At 43.3% G+C, this 13640-nt stretch overlaps 1 protein-coding gene across 2 annotated transcripts in view; it reads right to left on the minus strand.

The window, feature by feature from the left end:
- LOC121534130 (rho guanine nucleotide exchange factor 18) overlaps positions 1-13640 on the minus strand; it is a 107411-nt gene that overhangs the window by 7938 nt on the left and 85833 nt on the right. For both annotated transcript variants that reach the window (XM_041840609.2, XM_041840610.2), the window contains 3 exons: positions 13538-13585; positions 12131-12316; positions 10510-10755 (listed from right to left, as the gene is read on the minus strand). In XM_041840609.2, coding sequence (XP_041696543.2) covers positions 10510-10755; positions 12131-12316; positions 13538-13585 — 480 coding nt within the window. The remainder of the gene's footprint in view (positions 1-10509; positions 10756-12130; positions 12317-13537; positions 13586-13640) is intronic.

The raw sequence follows: 13640 nt of genomic DNA on the forward strand, positions 1-13640 counted from the left end.
CCCTGTCTGGATAAACGTCAATATACCAAAAACTAAATATAGAGAAAAAGTAGGAACAGGAGGCAGGAGGACATGGAGTTGATGACCACATGGATTGATAATGGAGTGGATATTGTGATTGAAACATTTTCTAAGTCCTTTTACATAGTAAGAAGAGTGGACTCACTGCACAGGAGTAGGTACTGTAGCACTCTGACCCGCCTGAGTGATGCCACAGGAGCGCTTGTATCGTATGCCAGCAAGCTCACCACACATCACCTAGCTACTGTGTTATAGTGGGGTGGTGAGGAAGAATGAATCATGCCATTTCACAAAAGATAATACACTGACTACGGTGAGACGTCAGACATGAGACCAAGCCTTGGGGGTCAGGGTAAGAAGTACAGTCCTGGCGTCACGCAGCGATCCTTTTACTTAATCAAAACACTGCACTAAAGGTGTCTAAGTTAAGAGTGCAGAGGAAAGTGTGCAGGTATGCAGACATACTGATAACCTTTACAGCAGTGGAGGCTCCTCAGAGGAGGAAGGGGAGGATCATCCTACTCAGTGAATTTCAGAAAAATGTAAATAATATATAAAATAAAACTAGACTAAATATATTCACGTCACCAAATAACTGATTAAAACCCAATGTTTTGCAATTAAAAGGTCTACAGTTACCTCTACAGCACTCTCTGTGGTAGCACCATGGTGTAGCTGGAGGACAGCTATTTCCCGTCCTCCTCTGGGTACATTGACTTTAATACAAAACCTAGGAGGCTCATGGTTCTCACCCCCTTCCATAGACTTGCACAGTAATTATGACAACTTTCTTTCTTTTCTTAGTTTAACTTTCACTTACTTAGCTAGCTAATGCAGCTAATTTAGCCTACTCAACAACCTGACTCAAACAGAGAGGAATGCTATTTATGTTAGCTAGCTGGCTAAGGCTATGCAACACTGCAACTCTTCCAAGTCAAGGTAAGCATTCGGTTGTATTAATTTATTGCCACCGGGGCCTGCCGGTGTTACTGCTAAACTGCTTGCTGTACACTGTACTGCGTGATTGTACATATGGATTGGATTGTGGGTTTACTAACGTGTTAGTCCTAGTTTGTTGATTATAACGTTAATATGGTGACAACGATGTAGGATGCGTAGCTGTTAGCGGTTATGGTATGAAGGTTTGGCTTGGTGAGGTCATTGCGCCTGGTCTCAGACAGCTGTCAAGCGAAGGGATAAGGTGAGAGGATTAGAGTGCATATATCCGAGAAGGAATTATAGAACGAGTGAAGTGATGATGCTGTGTGGCTGCTATAAAAGTGAACTGTGTGTTGCGGGTGATCAGGGGTGTATTCATTCTGCCAATTCTTTTGCATAAAGTTTCTTACAACAGAAGCAAACGGAATGAAACGGAGCAGGACCTACCTGAATTTGTCCAATAGAAACTGTTGTTTTTGTTGCAAAAACGTAAAGATTTGCAACTGTTTGGACTAATGATAATACCCAAGACCAGCTAGATGCAGGCAAGAGTGTGCAGGGCAGTATTGAATGCGTCACTGTCACCTTGATTACTCCAATTTGTCTCTCGACCTGTGCACCTAGCTACGTTGTAAACTTTCATTCATAGGCTAGGTTGTAGCAACCTCATGATGGGTACAGGGAACATTTGAGTATCATGTAGCAGCCTAAACCTATCGATGTTACAATAAGCTGGGTGAATGGAATATGAATGACAGTCATCCAATATGCTGTGATAGAAATAAGGCCATGATCTTTAAAAAATTAAAATAAATAATCCTCTCATCTTAAACGGCACTGACCGCCACGGTTTCATGGCTTTATCAAATAGCCTATCATCTTTAGCATTCATTTATCATTAGAATGTGGCAATAGGACTTTGGTTCAAAACAACTTTTTATCCTCTAATTATTTTTAATCATTGGAAACTATTTACATTAAAATTTTAGGCATTTAACAGACGCTCTTATCCAGAGCGACTTACAGGAGCAATTAGGGTTAAGTGCCTTGCTCAAGGGCACATGGACAGATTTTTCACCTAGTCAGCTCGGGGATCAGAACCAGCGACCTTTCGGTTACTGGCACTACGCTCTTAACCACTAAGCTACCTGCCGCCCCATTCAGACCTTGCCTCTGCGGTTTTACGACAGCAGCAGCAGCAGTCTTCACTGCAGAGTTCAGACCCGAGGCCTTTTCCTGTCCCAATAAAAGCACACTGTCCTGTCCACTCCTAGTGGAGTGGGATGAATGACATTCCTTCTGGAGGAGGTAACACTTCCACAATTTATCCAACAGCCATTGTGAAGGGCCTGTGTGCTCAGCCCTGCTGTTGCTGTGGGTGATAGGATAGCTAGCTACCTGGGACATCCCTACCTTAAATCCTAACCCAAACCAGGAGACGTTCTCAGGAAGCAGCCATTCAAACTTGCCATTCACCAGTTTTTCAAGCTTAATAATGTCAAATTAGGTTTGGTACTCAACAAAGAATGGAGTGTCGATGAGCAACTATTGTAATTACTGGTGTCCCGGCCGTATGTTTTTATCCAAAAAAGGACTAATTAAAAAGTTATACGCAGCCGAAAAAAATGCATTTTCTGGAAATAATCTAAGTATTGTTTTTGAGCAAGTGAGCATGCGCCAAATCCACTTTATCTGCACCTCATTACTGCCACCAGAGATCTGTATATAAATGTCTCCGCCCTAACAATGGGAGTTCGTTGTCCCAAACGGTTGAAGACAAACGTAGGTCCAAAAATAAGCCCATAGAAACGCATGGGGCTTTATTTTGGACTGATGTTGGCTTCACTTCTCCCTCTCTGCTGCCACCCACAGGTCGACTGATTCAGCAGCAGGAAAGGTCATTTATTTTTTAAATCACGTACAGTGTATGAACGTCATATTAATCTGTTGTTTCACCCTCGCTACACGGAATGCTATAATATTTCATGTAAGTACATGAAGTAGCCAATATAGGACATGTTTTTACAGTGATGGTATATTTCTAGATGGGCTATATTTAGTGTGTATTTTAATTCCATTATTAATATCGCAGGATGTGCAGATGAGGTGGATTTGGCGCATGCGCACTTGCTCAAAAACATTACTTAGATCCAGAAAAGGCATTTATTTGGTTGCATGTAACTTTATTTTGACCTTTTCTGGAAGTACATGCGGCCGGGATGGCAGTAATGACGATAGTTGCTTAGCAAAACTCCATTCTTTGGTAAGTACTGAACGTATTCTGCCATGATTAAGCTTGAAAAGCTGGTGAATGGCTGCTTCCTGGGCTTAAAGGGATACTTTGGGATTTTGGCAATGAGACCCTATGTATACATACAGTTGAAGTCGGAAGTTTACATACCCTTAGGTTATGGCCATTAAAACTCGTTTTTCAACCACTACACAAATGTCTTGTTAACAAACTATAGTTTTGGCAAGTCGGTTAGGACATCTACTTTGTGCATGACAAGTAATTTTTCCAACAATTGTTTACAGACAGATTATTTCACTTATAATTCACTGTATCACAATTCCAGTGGGTCAGAAGTTTACATACACTAAGTTGCCTGTACCTTTAAACAGCTTGGAAAATTCCAGAAAATGATGTCATGGCTTTAGAAGCTTCTGATAGGCTAATTGACATCATTTGAGTCAATTGGAGGTGTACCTGTGGATGTATTTCAAGGCCTACCTTCAAACTCAGTGCCTCTTTGCTTGACATCATGGGAAAATCAAAAGAAATCAGCCAAGACCTCAGAAAAAAAATGGTAGACCTCCACAAGTCTGGTTCATCCTTGGGAGCAATTTCCAAACGCCTGAAGGTACCACGGTCATCTGTACAAACAATAGTACGCAAGTATAAACACCATGGGATCACGCAGCCGTCATACCGCTCAGGAAGGAGACGCGTTCTGTCTCCTAGAGATGAACGTACATTGGTGCTGGAGGAAACAGGTACAAAAGTATCTATATCCACAGTAAAACGAGTCCTATATCGACAACCTGAAAGGCCGATCAGCAAGGAAGAAGCCACTGCTCCAAAACCTCCATAAAAAAGACAGACTACGGTTTGCAACTGCACATGGGGACAAAGATCTTACTTTTTGGAGAAATGTCCTCTGGTCTGATGAAACAAAAATAGAACTGTTTGCCCATAATGACCATCGTTATGTTTGGAGGAAAAAGGGGGACCTTGCAAGCCGAAGAACACCATCCCAACCATGAAGCAAGGGGGTGGCAGCATCATGCTGTGGGGGCGCTTTGCTGCAGGAGGGACTGGTGCACTTCACAAAGTGTTAAACAAAACAAAATATATTTTATACTTGAGATTCTTCAAAAAGCCACCCTTTGCCTTGATGACAGCTTTGCACACTCTTGGCATTCTCTCAACCAGCTTCACCTGGAATGCTTTTCCAACAGTCATGAAGTAGTTCCCACATTCGCTGAGCACTTGTTGGCTGCTTTTCCTTCACTCTGTGGTCCGACTCGTCCAAAACCATCACAATTGGGTTGAGGTCGGGGGATTGTGGAGGCCAGGTCATCTGATGCAGCACTCCATCACTCTCCTTCTTGGTAAAATAGCCCTTACACAGCCTGGAGGTGTGTTGGGTCATTGTCCTGTTGAAAAACAAATGATAGTCCCACTAAGCCCAAACCTGATGGGACGGCATATCGCTGCAGAATGCTGTGGTAGCCATGCTGGTTAAGTGTGCCTTGAATTCTAAATAAATCACAGACAGTGTCACCAGCAAAGCACCCCCACACCATAACACCACATCCTCCATGCTTTACGGTGGGAACTTCACATGCGGAGATCATCCGTTCACCCACACCGCGTCTCACAAAGCCAAGGCGGCTGGAACCAAAAATCTCCAATTTGGACTCCAGACCACAGGACAAATTTCCACCGGTCTAATGGCCATTGCTCGTGTTTCTTGGCCCAAGCAATTATCTTCTTCTTATTGGTGTCCTTTAGTAGTGGTTTCTTTGCAGCAATTCGACCATGAAGGCCTGATTCACACAGTCTCCTCTGAACAGTTGATGTTGAGATGTGTCTGTTACTTGAACTCTGTGAAGCATTTATTTGGGCTGCAATTTCTGAGGCTGGTAACTCTAATGAACTTATCCTCTGCAGCAGAGGTAACTCTGGGTCTTCCATTCTTGTGGCGGTCCTCATGAGAGCCAGTTTCATCATAGCGCTTGATGGTTTTTGCGACAGCACTTGAAGAAACTTTCAAAGTCCTTAAAATGTTCCGTATTGACTTGTCTTAAAGTAATGATGGACTGTTGTTTCTCTTTGCTTATTTGAGCTGTTCTTGACATAATATGGACTTGATCTTTTACCAAATAGGGCTATCTTCTGTATATCCCCCACTACCTTGTCAAAACACAACTGTTTGGCTCAAACGCATTGGTTTTTTAAGAAGGCACAGCTGTTAATTGAAATGCATTCCAGGTGACTATCTTATGAATCTGATTGAGAGAATGCCAAGAGTGCACAAAGCTGTCATCAAGGCAAAGGGTGGCTATTTGAAGAATCTCAAATATATTTTGATTTGATTAACACTTTTTTGGTTACTACATGATTCCATGTGTGTTATTTCATAGTTTTGATGTCTTCACTATTATTCTACAATGTAAATAAATAGTCAAAAATAAAGAAAAACCCTTGAATGAGTAGGTGTGTCAAACTTTTGACTGGTAGTATACAGTGGGGGAAAAAAGTATTTAGTCAGCCACCAATTGTGCAAGTTCTCCCACTTAAAAAGATGAGAGAGGCCTGTAATTTTCATCATAGGTACATGTCAACTATGACAGACAAAAATAGGGTAAAAAATCCAGAAAATCACATTGTAGGATTTTTAATGAATTTATTTGCAAATTATGGTGGAAAATAAGTATTTGGTCACCTACAAACAAGCAAGATTTCTGGCTCTCACAGACCTGTAACTTCTTCTTTAAGAGGCTCCTCTGTCCTCCACCCGTTACCTGTATTAATGGCACCTGTTTGATCTTGTTATCAGTATAAAAGACACCTGTCCACAACCTCAAACAGTCACACTCCAAACTCCACTATGGCCAAGACCAAAGAGCCGTCAAAGGACACCAGAAACAAAATTGTAGACCTGCACCAGGCTGGGAAGACTGAATCTGCAATAGGTAAGCAGCTTGGTTTGAAGAAATCAACTGTGGGAGCAATTATTAGGAAATGGAAGACATACAAGACCACTGATAATCTCCCTCGATCTGGGGCTCCACGCAAGATCTCACCCCGTGGGGTCAAAATGATCACAAGAACGGTGAGCAAAAATCCCAGAACCACACGGGGGGGACCTAGTGAATGACCTGCAGAGAGCTGGGACCAAAGTAACAAAGCCTACCATCAGTAACACACTACGCCGCCAGGGACTCAAATCCTGCAGTGCCAGACGTGTCCCCCTGCTTAAGCCAGTACATGTCCAGGCCCGTCTGAAGTTTGCTAGAGTGCATTTGGATGATCCAGAAGAGGATTGGGAGAATGTCATATGGTCAGATGAAACCAAAATATAACTTTTTGGTAAAAACTCAACTCGTCATGTTTGGAGGACAAAGAATGCTGAGTTGCATCCAAAGAACACCATACCTACTGTGAAGCATGGGGGTGGAAACATCATGCTTTGGGGCTGTTTTTCTGCAAAGGGACCAGGACGACTGATCCGTGTAAAGGAAATAATGAATGGGGCCATGTATCATGATATTTTGAGTGAAAACCTCCTTCCATCAGCAAGGGCATTGAAGATGAAACGTGGCTGGGTCTTTCAGCATGACAATGATCCCAAACACACCGACCGGGCAACGAAGGAGTGGCTTCGTAAGAAGCATTTCAAGGTCCTGGAGTGGCCTATCCAGTCTCCAGATCTCAACCCCATAGAAAATCTTTGGAGGGAGTTGAAAGTCTGTGTTGCCCAGCGACAGCCCCAAAACAGCACTGCTCTAGAGGAGATCTGCATGGAGAAATGGGCCAAAATACCAGCAAGTGTGTGTCAAAACCTTGAAGACTTACAGAAAACGTTTGACCTGTGTCATTGCCAACAAAGGGTATATAACAAAGTATTGAGAAACTTTTGTTATTGACCAAATACTTATTTTCCACCATAATTTGCAAATACATTCATAAAAAAATCCTACAATGTGATTTTCTGGATTTTCTTTTCTAATTTTGTCTGTCATAGTTGACGTGTACCTATGATAAATTACAGGCCTCTCATCTTTTTAAGTGGGAGAACTTGCACAATTGGTGGCTGACTAAATACTTTTTTCCCCCCACTGTATGTATATATATATATATGTATATATATATATATATATATATATATATATATATATATATATATATATATATATATATATATATATATATATATATATATATATATATATATATATATATATATATATACATACATACATACATACATACATACACACACACACACACACACACACACCCCCCCCACACAGTGGGGAGAACAAGTATTTGATACACTGCCGATTTTGCAGGTTTTCCTACTTACAAAGCATGTAGAGGTCTGTAATTTTTATCATAGGTACACTTCAACTGTGAGACGGAATCTAAAAGTCCCAGCTCTCTTCAGGTCATTGACCAGGTCCTGCCGTGTAGTTCTGGGCTGATCCCTCACCTTCCTCATGATCATTGATGCCCCACGAGGTGAGATCTTGCATGGAGCCCCAGACCGAGGGTGATTGACCGTCATCTTGAACTTCTTCCATTTTCTAATAATTGCGCCAACAGTTGTTGCCTTCTCACCAAGCTGCTTGCCTATTGTCCTGTAGCCCATCCCAGCCTTGTGCAGGTCTACAATTGTATCCCTAATGTCCTTACACAGCTCTCTGGTCTTGGCCATTGTGGAGAGGTTGGAGTCTGTTTGATTGAGTGTGTGGACAGGTGTCTTTTATACAGGTAATGAGTTCAAACAGGTGCAGATAATACAGGTAATGAGTGGAGAACAGGAGGGCTTCTTAAAGAAAAACTAACAGGTCTGTGAGAGCCGGAATTCTTACTGGTTGGTAGGTGATCAAATACTTATGTCATGCAATAAAATGCAAATTAATTACTTAAAAATCATACAATGTGATTTTCTGGATCTTTAGATTCCGTCTCTCACAGTTGAAGTGTCCCTATGATACAAATTACAGACCTCTACATGCTTTGTAAGTAGGAAAACCTGCAAAATCGGCAGTGTATCAAATACTTGTTCTCCCCACTGTATATGCAAAAAAAATTATGGGGGATTGGAAGTGAAGCAGACAATTACATTGATGGAAGCTACAACCTATCTGCAATATTAAAGCTGATCAACCCCCCCAAATTACTTTTTTTAATAAATAAAGTACCGAACATATTTTGCTATTAAGCTTGAAAAGCTGGTGAATAGCTGCTTCCATGGCTTATAAGGATACTTTATGATTTTGGCAATGAGGCCCTTTATCTACTACCTGAGAGTCAAATGAACTCACGGATACCATTTTTATATCTCTGTGTCCAGTATGAAGAAAATTAGAGGTAGTTTTGCGAGCCAATGCTAACTAGCGTTAGAGCAATGACTGGAAGTCTATGGGTGCTAGTAGATACCCATAGACTTCCAGTCATTGCGCTTACGCTAGTTAGCAACTTCCTTTAAACTGCACGCAGAGACATAAAATATGGTACCCACAAGTTAATCTGACTCTCGGAAAATAGATAAAGGGTCTCTTTGCCAAAATCCTGAAGTATCCCTTTAAAGGAGAACATCTCCTGTAAGCTCAGATTCTAGTTCACCCCTATCCTTACCATAACCCTTACCTTACCCATTTTACATTTTAGTCATTTAGCAGACGCTCTTATCCAGAGCGACTTACAGTTAGTGACTGCATACATTTTTCATACCGGCCCCCCGTGGGAAACGAACCCGCTACCCTGGCGTTGCAAGCGCCATGCTCTACCAACTGAGCTACACGGGGCTACATTTCAACTTCAAAATGGGGTAACGTCAGAGTTGGGATGTCCCAAGGATCCCGGATAGCAAGGACCACAGTGATGTACTGTGACCGTTAGCTAGCTGGGTGCTGTGTATTGTGATAGTTTGCTAGCTGGGTGCTGTGTATTGTGATAGTTTGCTAGCTGGGTGCTGTGTATTGTGACAGTCAGCTAGCTGGGTGCTGTGTATTGTGACAGTCAGCTAGCTGGGTGCTGTGTATTGTGATAGTTTGCTAGCTGGGTGCTGTGTATTGTGATAGATAGCTAGCTGGGTGCTGTGTATTGTGATCGATAGCTAGCTGGGTGCTGTGTATTGTGACAGTCAGCTAGCTGGGTGCTGTGTATTGTGACAGTCAGCTAGCTGGGTGCTGTGTATTGTGACAGTCAGCTAGCTGGGTGCTGTGTATTGTGATCGATAGCTAGCTGGGTGCTGTGTATTGTGACAGTCAGCTAGCTGGGTGCTGTGTATTGTGACAGTCAGCTAGCTGGGTGCTGTGTATTGTGATAGTTCGCTAGCTGGGTGCTGTGTATTGTGATAGATAGCTAGCTGGGTGCTGTGTATTGTGACAGGTAGCTTAGTGGGTAAGAGCGTTGTGCCAGTAACCGAAAGGTCGCTGGTTCTAATCCCCAAGCTGACTAGGTGAAAAATCTGTCGATGTGCCCTTAAGCAAGGCACTTAACCCTAATTGCTCCTGTAAGTCGCTCTGGATAAGAGCGTCTGCTAAATGACAAAAAAAAATAAAAAAAATAAAAAGCATTGCCTAAGTGTGATCAGTTGAGATGAGATTTGGGATATTTGAAGAGCAGCCACAACAGTTTAAATAAATACACTTAGGCAAAATGGCTTCCACCATTTTAATGTAGTCAACTGGAGTTATGTCCAACCGCGTCATCAGGAGGGATCAGCCAATAGTAAAGAAGAAAATTGACTACTTCAAAATGGAGATTGCATCAACGGAGCTGGCCATGCTGTCACAGACAATCTAATAGCACAGATACAAAGATGAGTCTTCTGTCTATCTCTATGGGGAGAAGAGATCAGTGTGGGTTTCCAAAATGGCTCCTTCTTGGTCGTCACTAGTTACCACAGCCACAAAGTCATAAACCAAGCCTATTTCTACAATTTATCTTCTTAAAATTTGATTTTAAAACTAACCTTAACCCTAACCACACTGCTAACCTTATGCCTAATCTTAAATTAAGACCAAAAAGCTAAAAGAAAATCATGAATGTTTAGGATATAGACAATTTTGACTTTGTGTTTGTGCCATCTAGTGGAAACCCTCATTCTTGGGTCATGGGCTTGATTACTGGGACCAGGCTTGGTGAATTGGGTTGGTAGGTCACCAGATAACTCCAAAGCTTTAGTTGTTAACCACCAATGAGGTGTGGGGTTGGTGCTAGTGTTTTAGCCATGTGTGACTGGTGCTGGTTGGATAGCGGAGAGATGCACATGGATATAGGAGGTAAGTGTAATGTGATGTCATCCCCACCTCAATGGTCTTCCTCTTGATTTTCCTCTGCTGCTCCAGACGTTCCTTCTCCTTGTCCACGGTACGGGTCGACTCCCTCAGTCTCTCCAGATCCTGTTGGTATGTCTCTCTCTGCCTCTCCAGCTCCTCCCTGTCTTCCGCCAGCTTCTCCTCCAGCCTCCTGCACTCCTCCTCTCTCTGCCTCAGCCTCGCCTCCATGTCCTCGGCCTGCAGCCGGTGGCGCTGACGCTCCTTCTCCCAGCGAGCCTGGGGACAAACACAAGGTTCAACTCTACTTCACGCAGACGGGTATAGTGTCTTTTTGCTTCGGAGTGGCTGCTGTTCTGGATTTTCTGGAACCCGAATATGTTCTGTGGCTAAGGATACTGAGATTTCTGCGCATGTGCGGGATTTTTTTTTTTGAAGGCATCAAATAGTTGCTTACTGAAACTCCCAAAGTCATCCAATTGTTATATTATATAATACATTTGAAGCAATAGCCTAGCCGTGGGTGGTCAACTATTTCAGCACCGTTTCGCGCTGCTTTGAGACAAGCGTGGGGGCTCGTCTTAATAAATCAATACATTTTCTTTTCACTAAATCTCCGTTTGGATATTGGTTAGGCTACCATTAGGCTGTGGAAATGCTAAGTTGATGTGAGTGTTGCTCATAATCACCTTGTCTAGTCGGCTCAATTTTTAGCACTGATTAGCACACATTTTGCCAGAATGTTAAAATGTAGTTTAGCAAGTGGATTATTTTGCTCTTGACTCGCAGTTGCTTAGTAACCTAGGCTCCTGACCAAAAGCCTGTGTCTTAAATCAATCAATGTGATTTTGTTTCACTGAATCTCAAATCTGTATATTTTGTTAATTCCCTGGCTGGGCAAATAAGTGGAGGTGGTATAGTTCATCTGTCACTGATCAGAAACATTTAGCGTGCTATAATGTAGCCTAAATCAAGTGTAGGTCTATTATTTTGGCTTGATCGCATAAAAAGGCAACTCCAAAATCCCGCGGAGGTTGTGAAATATGATCACTAGACTCACATGCTTTTGAAAATATAGATTGTTATTATATTCTCTGGGTATCATGATGAATACACTCTTAAATGTAAGACCCTACGCATGCTCCCTAACAAAGCGGAGTGATGGTAGGAAAGAAGACACTTGGATCCAAAGCATGGGCTTGTCTTGGGCTCAGTTTCAAAATATCACCTTCTTATTTTTGGGGGGACAGCGGTTCCACACGTTGCCGTGACGCAAGTTGTGTGGGGAAAAATATTATTTGTATTTGATTGTTATATTTCCTTATATTCTTAGCCTCCTATAAAATGTGGTTTGACTGTGATCAGGGCAGCCTACGAGTTTGTTAGTTTAATGAACTGTTGATTTCATTAGCATTGCACAGCCATGTAGCATATAGTCTGTACAGACCAGTAGCAACATTCAACTCAAAATATGACATTCCATTATTTTGAACAAGAAATGATCATGATGATCATGTTAACGTGCTTCCTTTCTTCTAGCATTGTGACATTGAATCATCTGCACGGCAGAGCTGTGATGAAGACGACCTGGAAGGCAGGCTACTATGAAATCAAATGAAAGGATGCTGCCATTTCCACTGATTCCCAGTCCCACCTGCTCCTGACGGTGCTGCGACTGCAGCTTGTGGAAGCTGGCCATCTCTTCCCTCTGCAGGACCAGCGTCCTCTGTTTCTCCTGCTCCAGGAGCACGTTGCCGCGGTGACGGCCAGGGAAGGAGGCGCGCTCGTTGAGGGAGGCGCGTTGCAGCTCGATGTAGCTGTCCTGCTGGGCGATGATGGCCTGAAGGGGGGGGAGGAGAGATGTGGGTCAACTTCTAGAAAGCGTAAGGCTTGTGGTCACAGACCATAACCAATCAAAAGGCGAGTCTAGCAGTCTCCATGTGATGTCATTTTAACATGTGTGTTGACATGCAGACAGACAGGTTTTGGTGTCTAGCCCTGGTAAGTATGGAAGACTTCAGTAACGTTGATGTTCATGGCCCAGTGACACACACAGACAGGACAGGACAGGACAGGACAGGACAGGACAGGACAGGAGAGCTACATGCAGTCCCGTTGATTGTTCATGGCCCAGTGACACACACAGACAGGACAGGACAGGACAGGACAGGAGAGCTACATGCAGTCCCGTTGATTGTTCATGGCCCAGTGACACACACACACAGACAGGACAGGACAGGACAGGACAGGACAGGACAGGAGAGCTACATGCAGTCCAGTTGATTGTTCATGGCCCAGTCTCACACACACAGACAGGACAGGACAGGACAGGAGAGCTACATGCAGTCCTGTTGATTGTTCATGGCCCAGTGACACACACAGACAGGACAGGACAGGACAGGACAGGACAGGAGAGCTACATGCAGTCCCGTTGATTGTTCATGGCCCAGTCACACACACAGACAGGACAGGACAGGACAGGACAGGAGAGCTACATGCAGTCCCGTTGATTGTTCATGGCCCAGTCACACACACAGACAGGACAGGACAGGACAGGACAGGACAGGAGAGCTACATGCAGTCCCGTTGATTGTTCATGGCCCAGTGACACACACACAGACAGGACAGGACAGGAGGAGAGCTACATTCTAGCATGTATGTGGAGTATGAGCAGTTAAGTGGATGTGGAGAGGTTGTCGAGAGGCTATCTAGGGAAACGTGAGTGTATCTAGGGAAACGTGAGTGTATCTAGGGAAACGTGAGTGTATCTAGGGAAACGTGAGTGTATCTAGGGAAACGTGAGTGTATCTAGGGAAACGTGAGTGTATCTAGGGAAACGTGAGTGTATCTAGGGAAACGTGAGTGTATCTAGGGAAACGTGAGTGTATCTAGGGAAACGTGAGTGTATCTAGGGAAACGTGAGTGTATCTAGGGAAACGTGAGTGTATCTAGGGAAACGTGAGTGTATCTAGGGAAACGTGAGTGTATCTAGGGAAACGTGAGTGTATCTAGGGAAACGTGAGTGTATCTAGGGAAACGTGAGTGCTGTGGTTTTGTTTACCTGCAGGCTGTAGAGTCTCTGGGAAAGCATCAGCACCCGGTCAAAGAACTGGTTAAGGCAGAAACAGGAACGTTAGGAAAGAGAACGTCAACAGACAACTCTA

Source organism: Coregonus clupeaformis, chromosome 20, assembly GCF_020615455.1.
Source record: "Coregonus clupeaformis isolate EN_2021a chromosome 20, ASM2061545v1, whole genome shotgun sequence".
In the NCBI taxonomy this organism is placed as follows: Eukaryota; Metazoa; Chordata; class Actinopteri; order Salmoniformes; family Salmonidae; genus Coregonus; species Coregonus clupeaformis.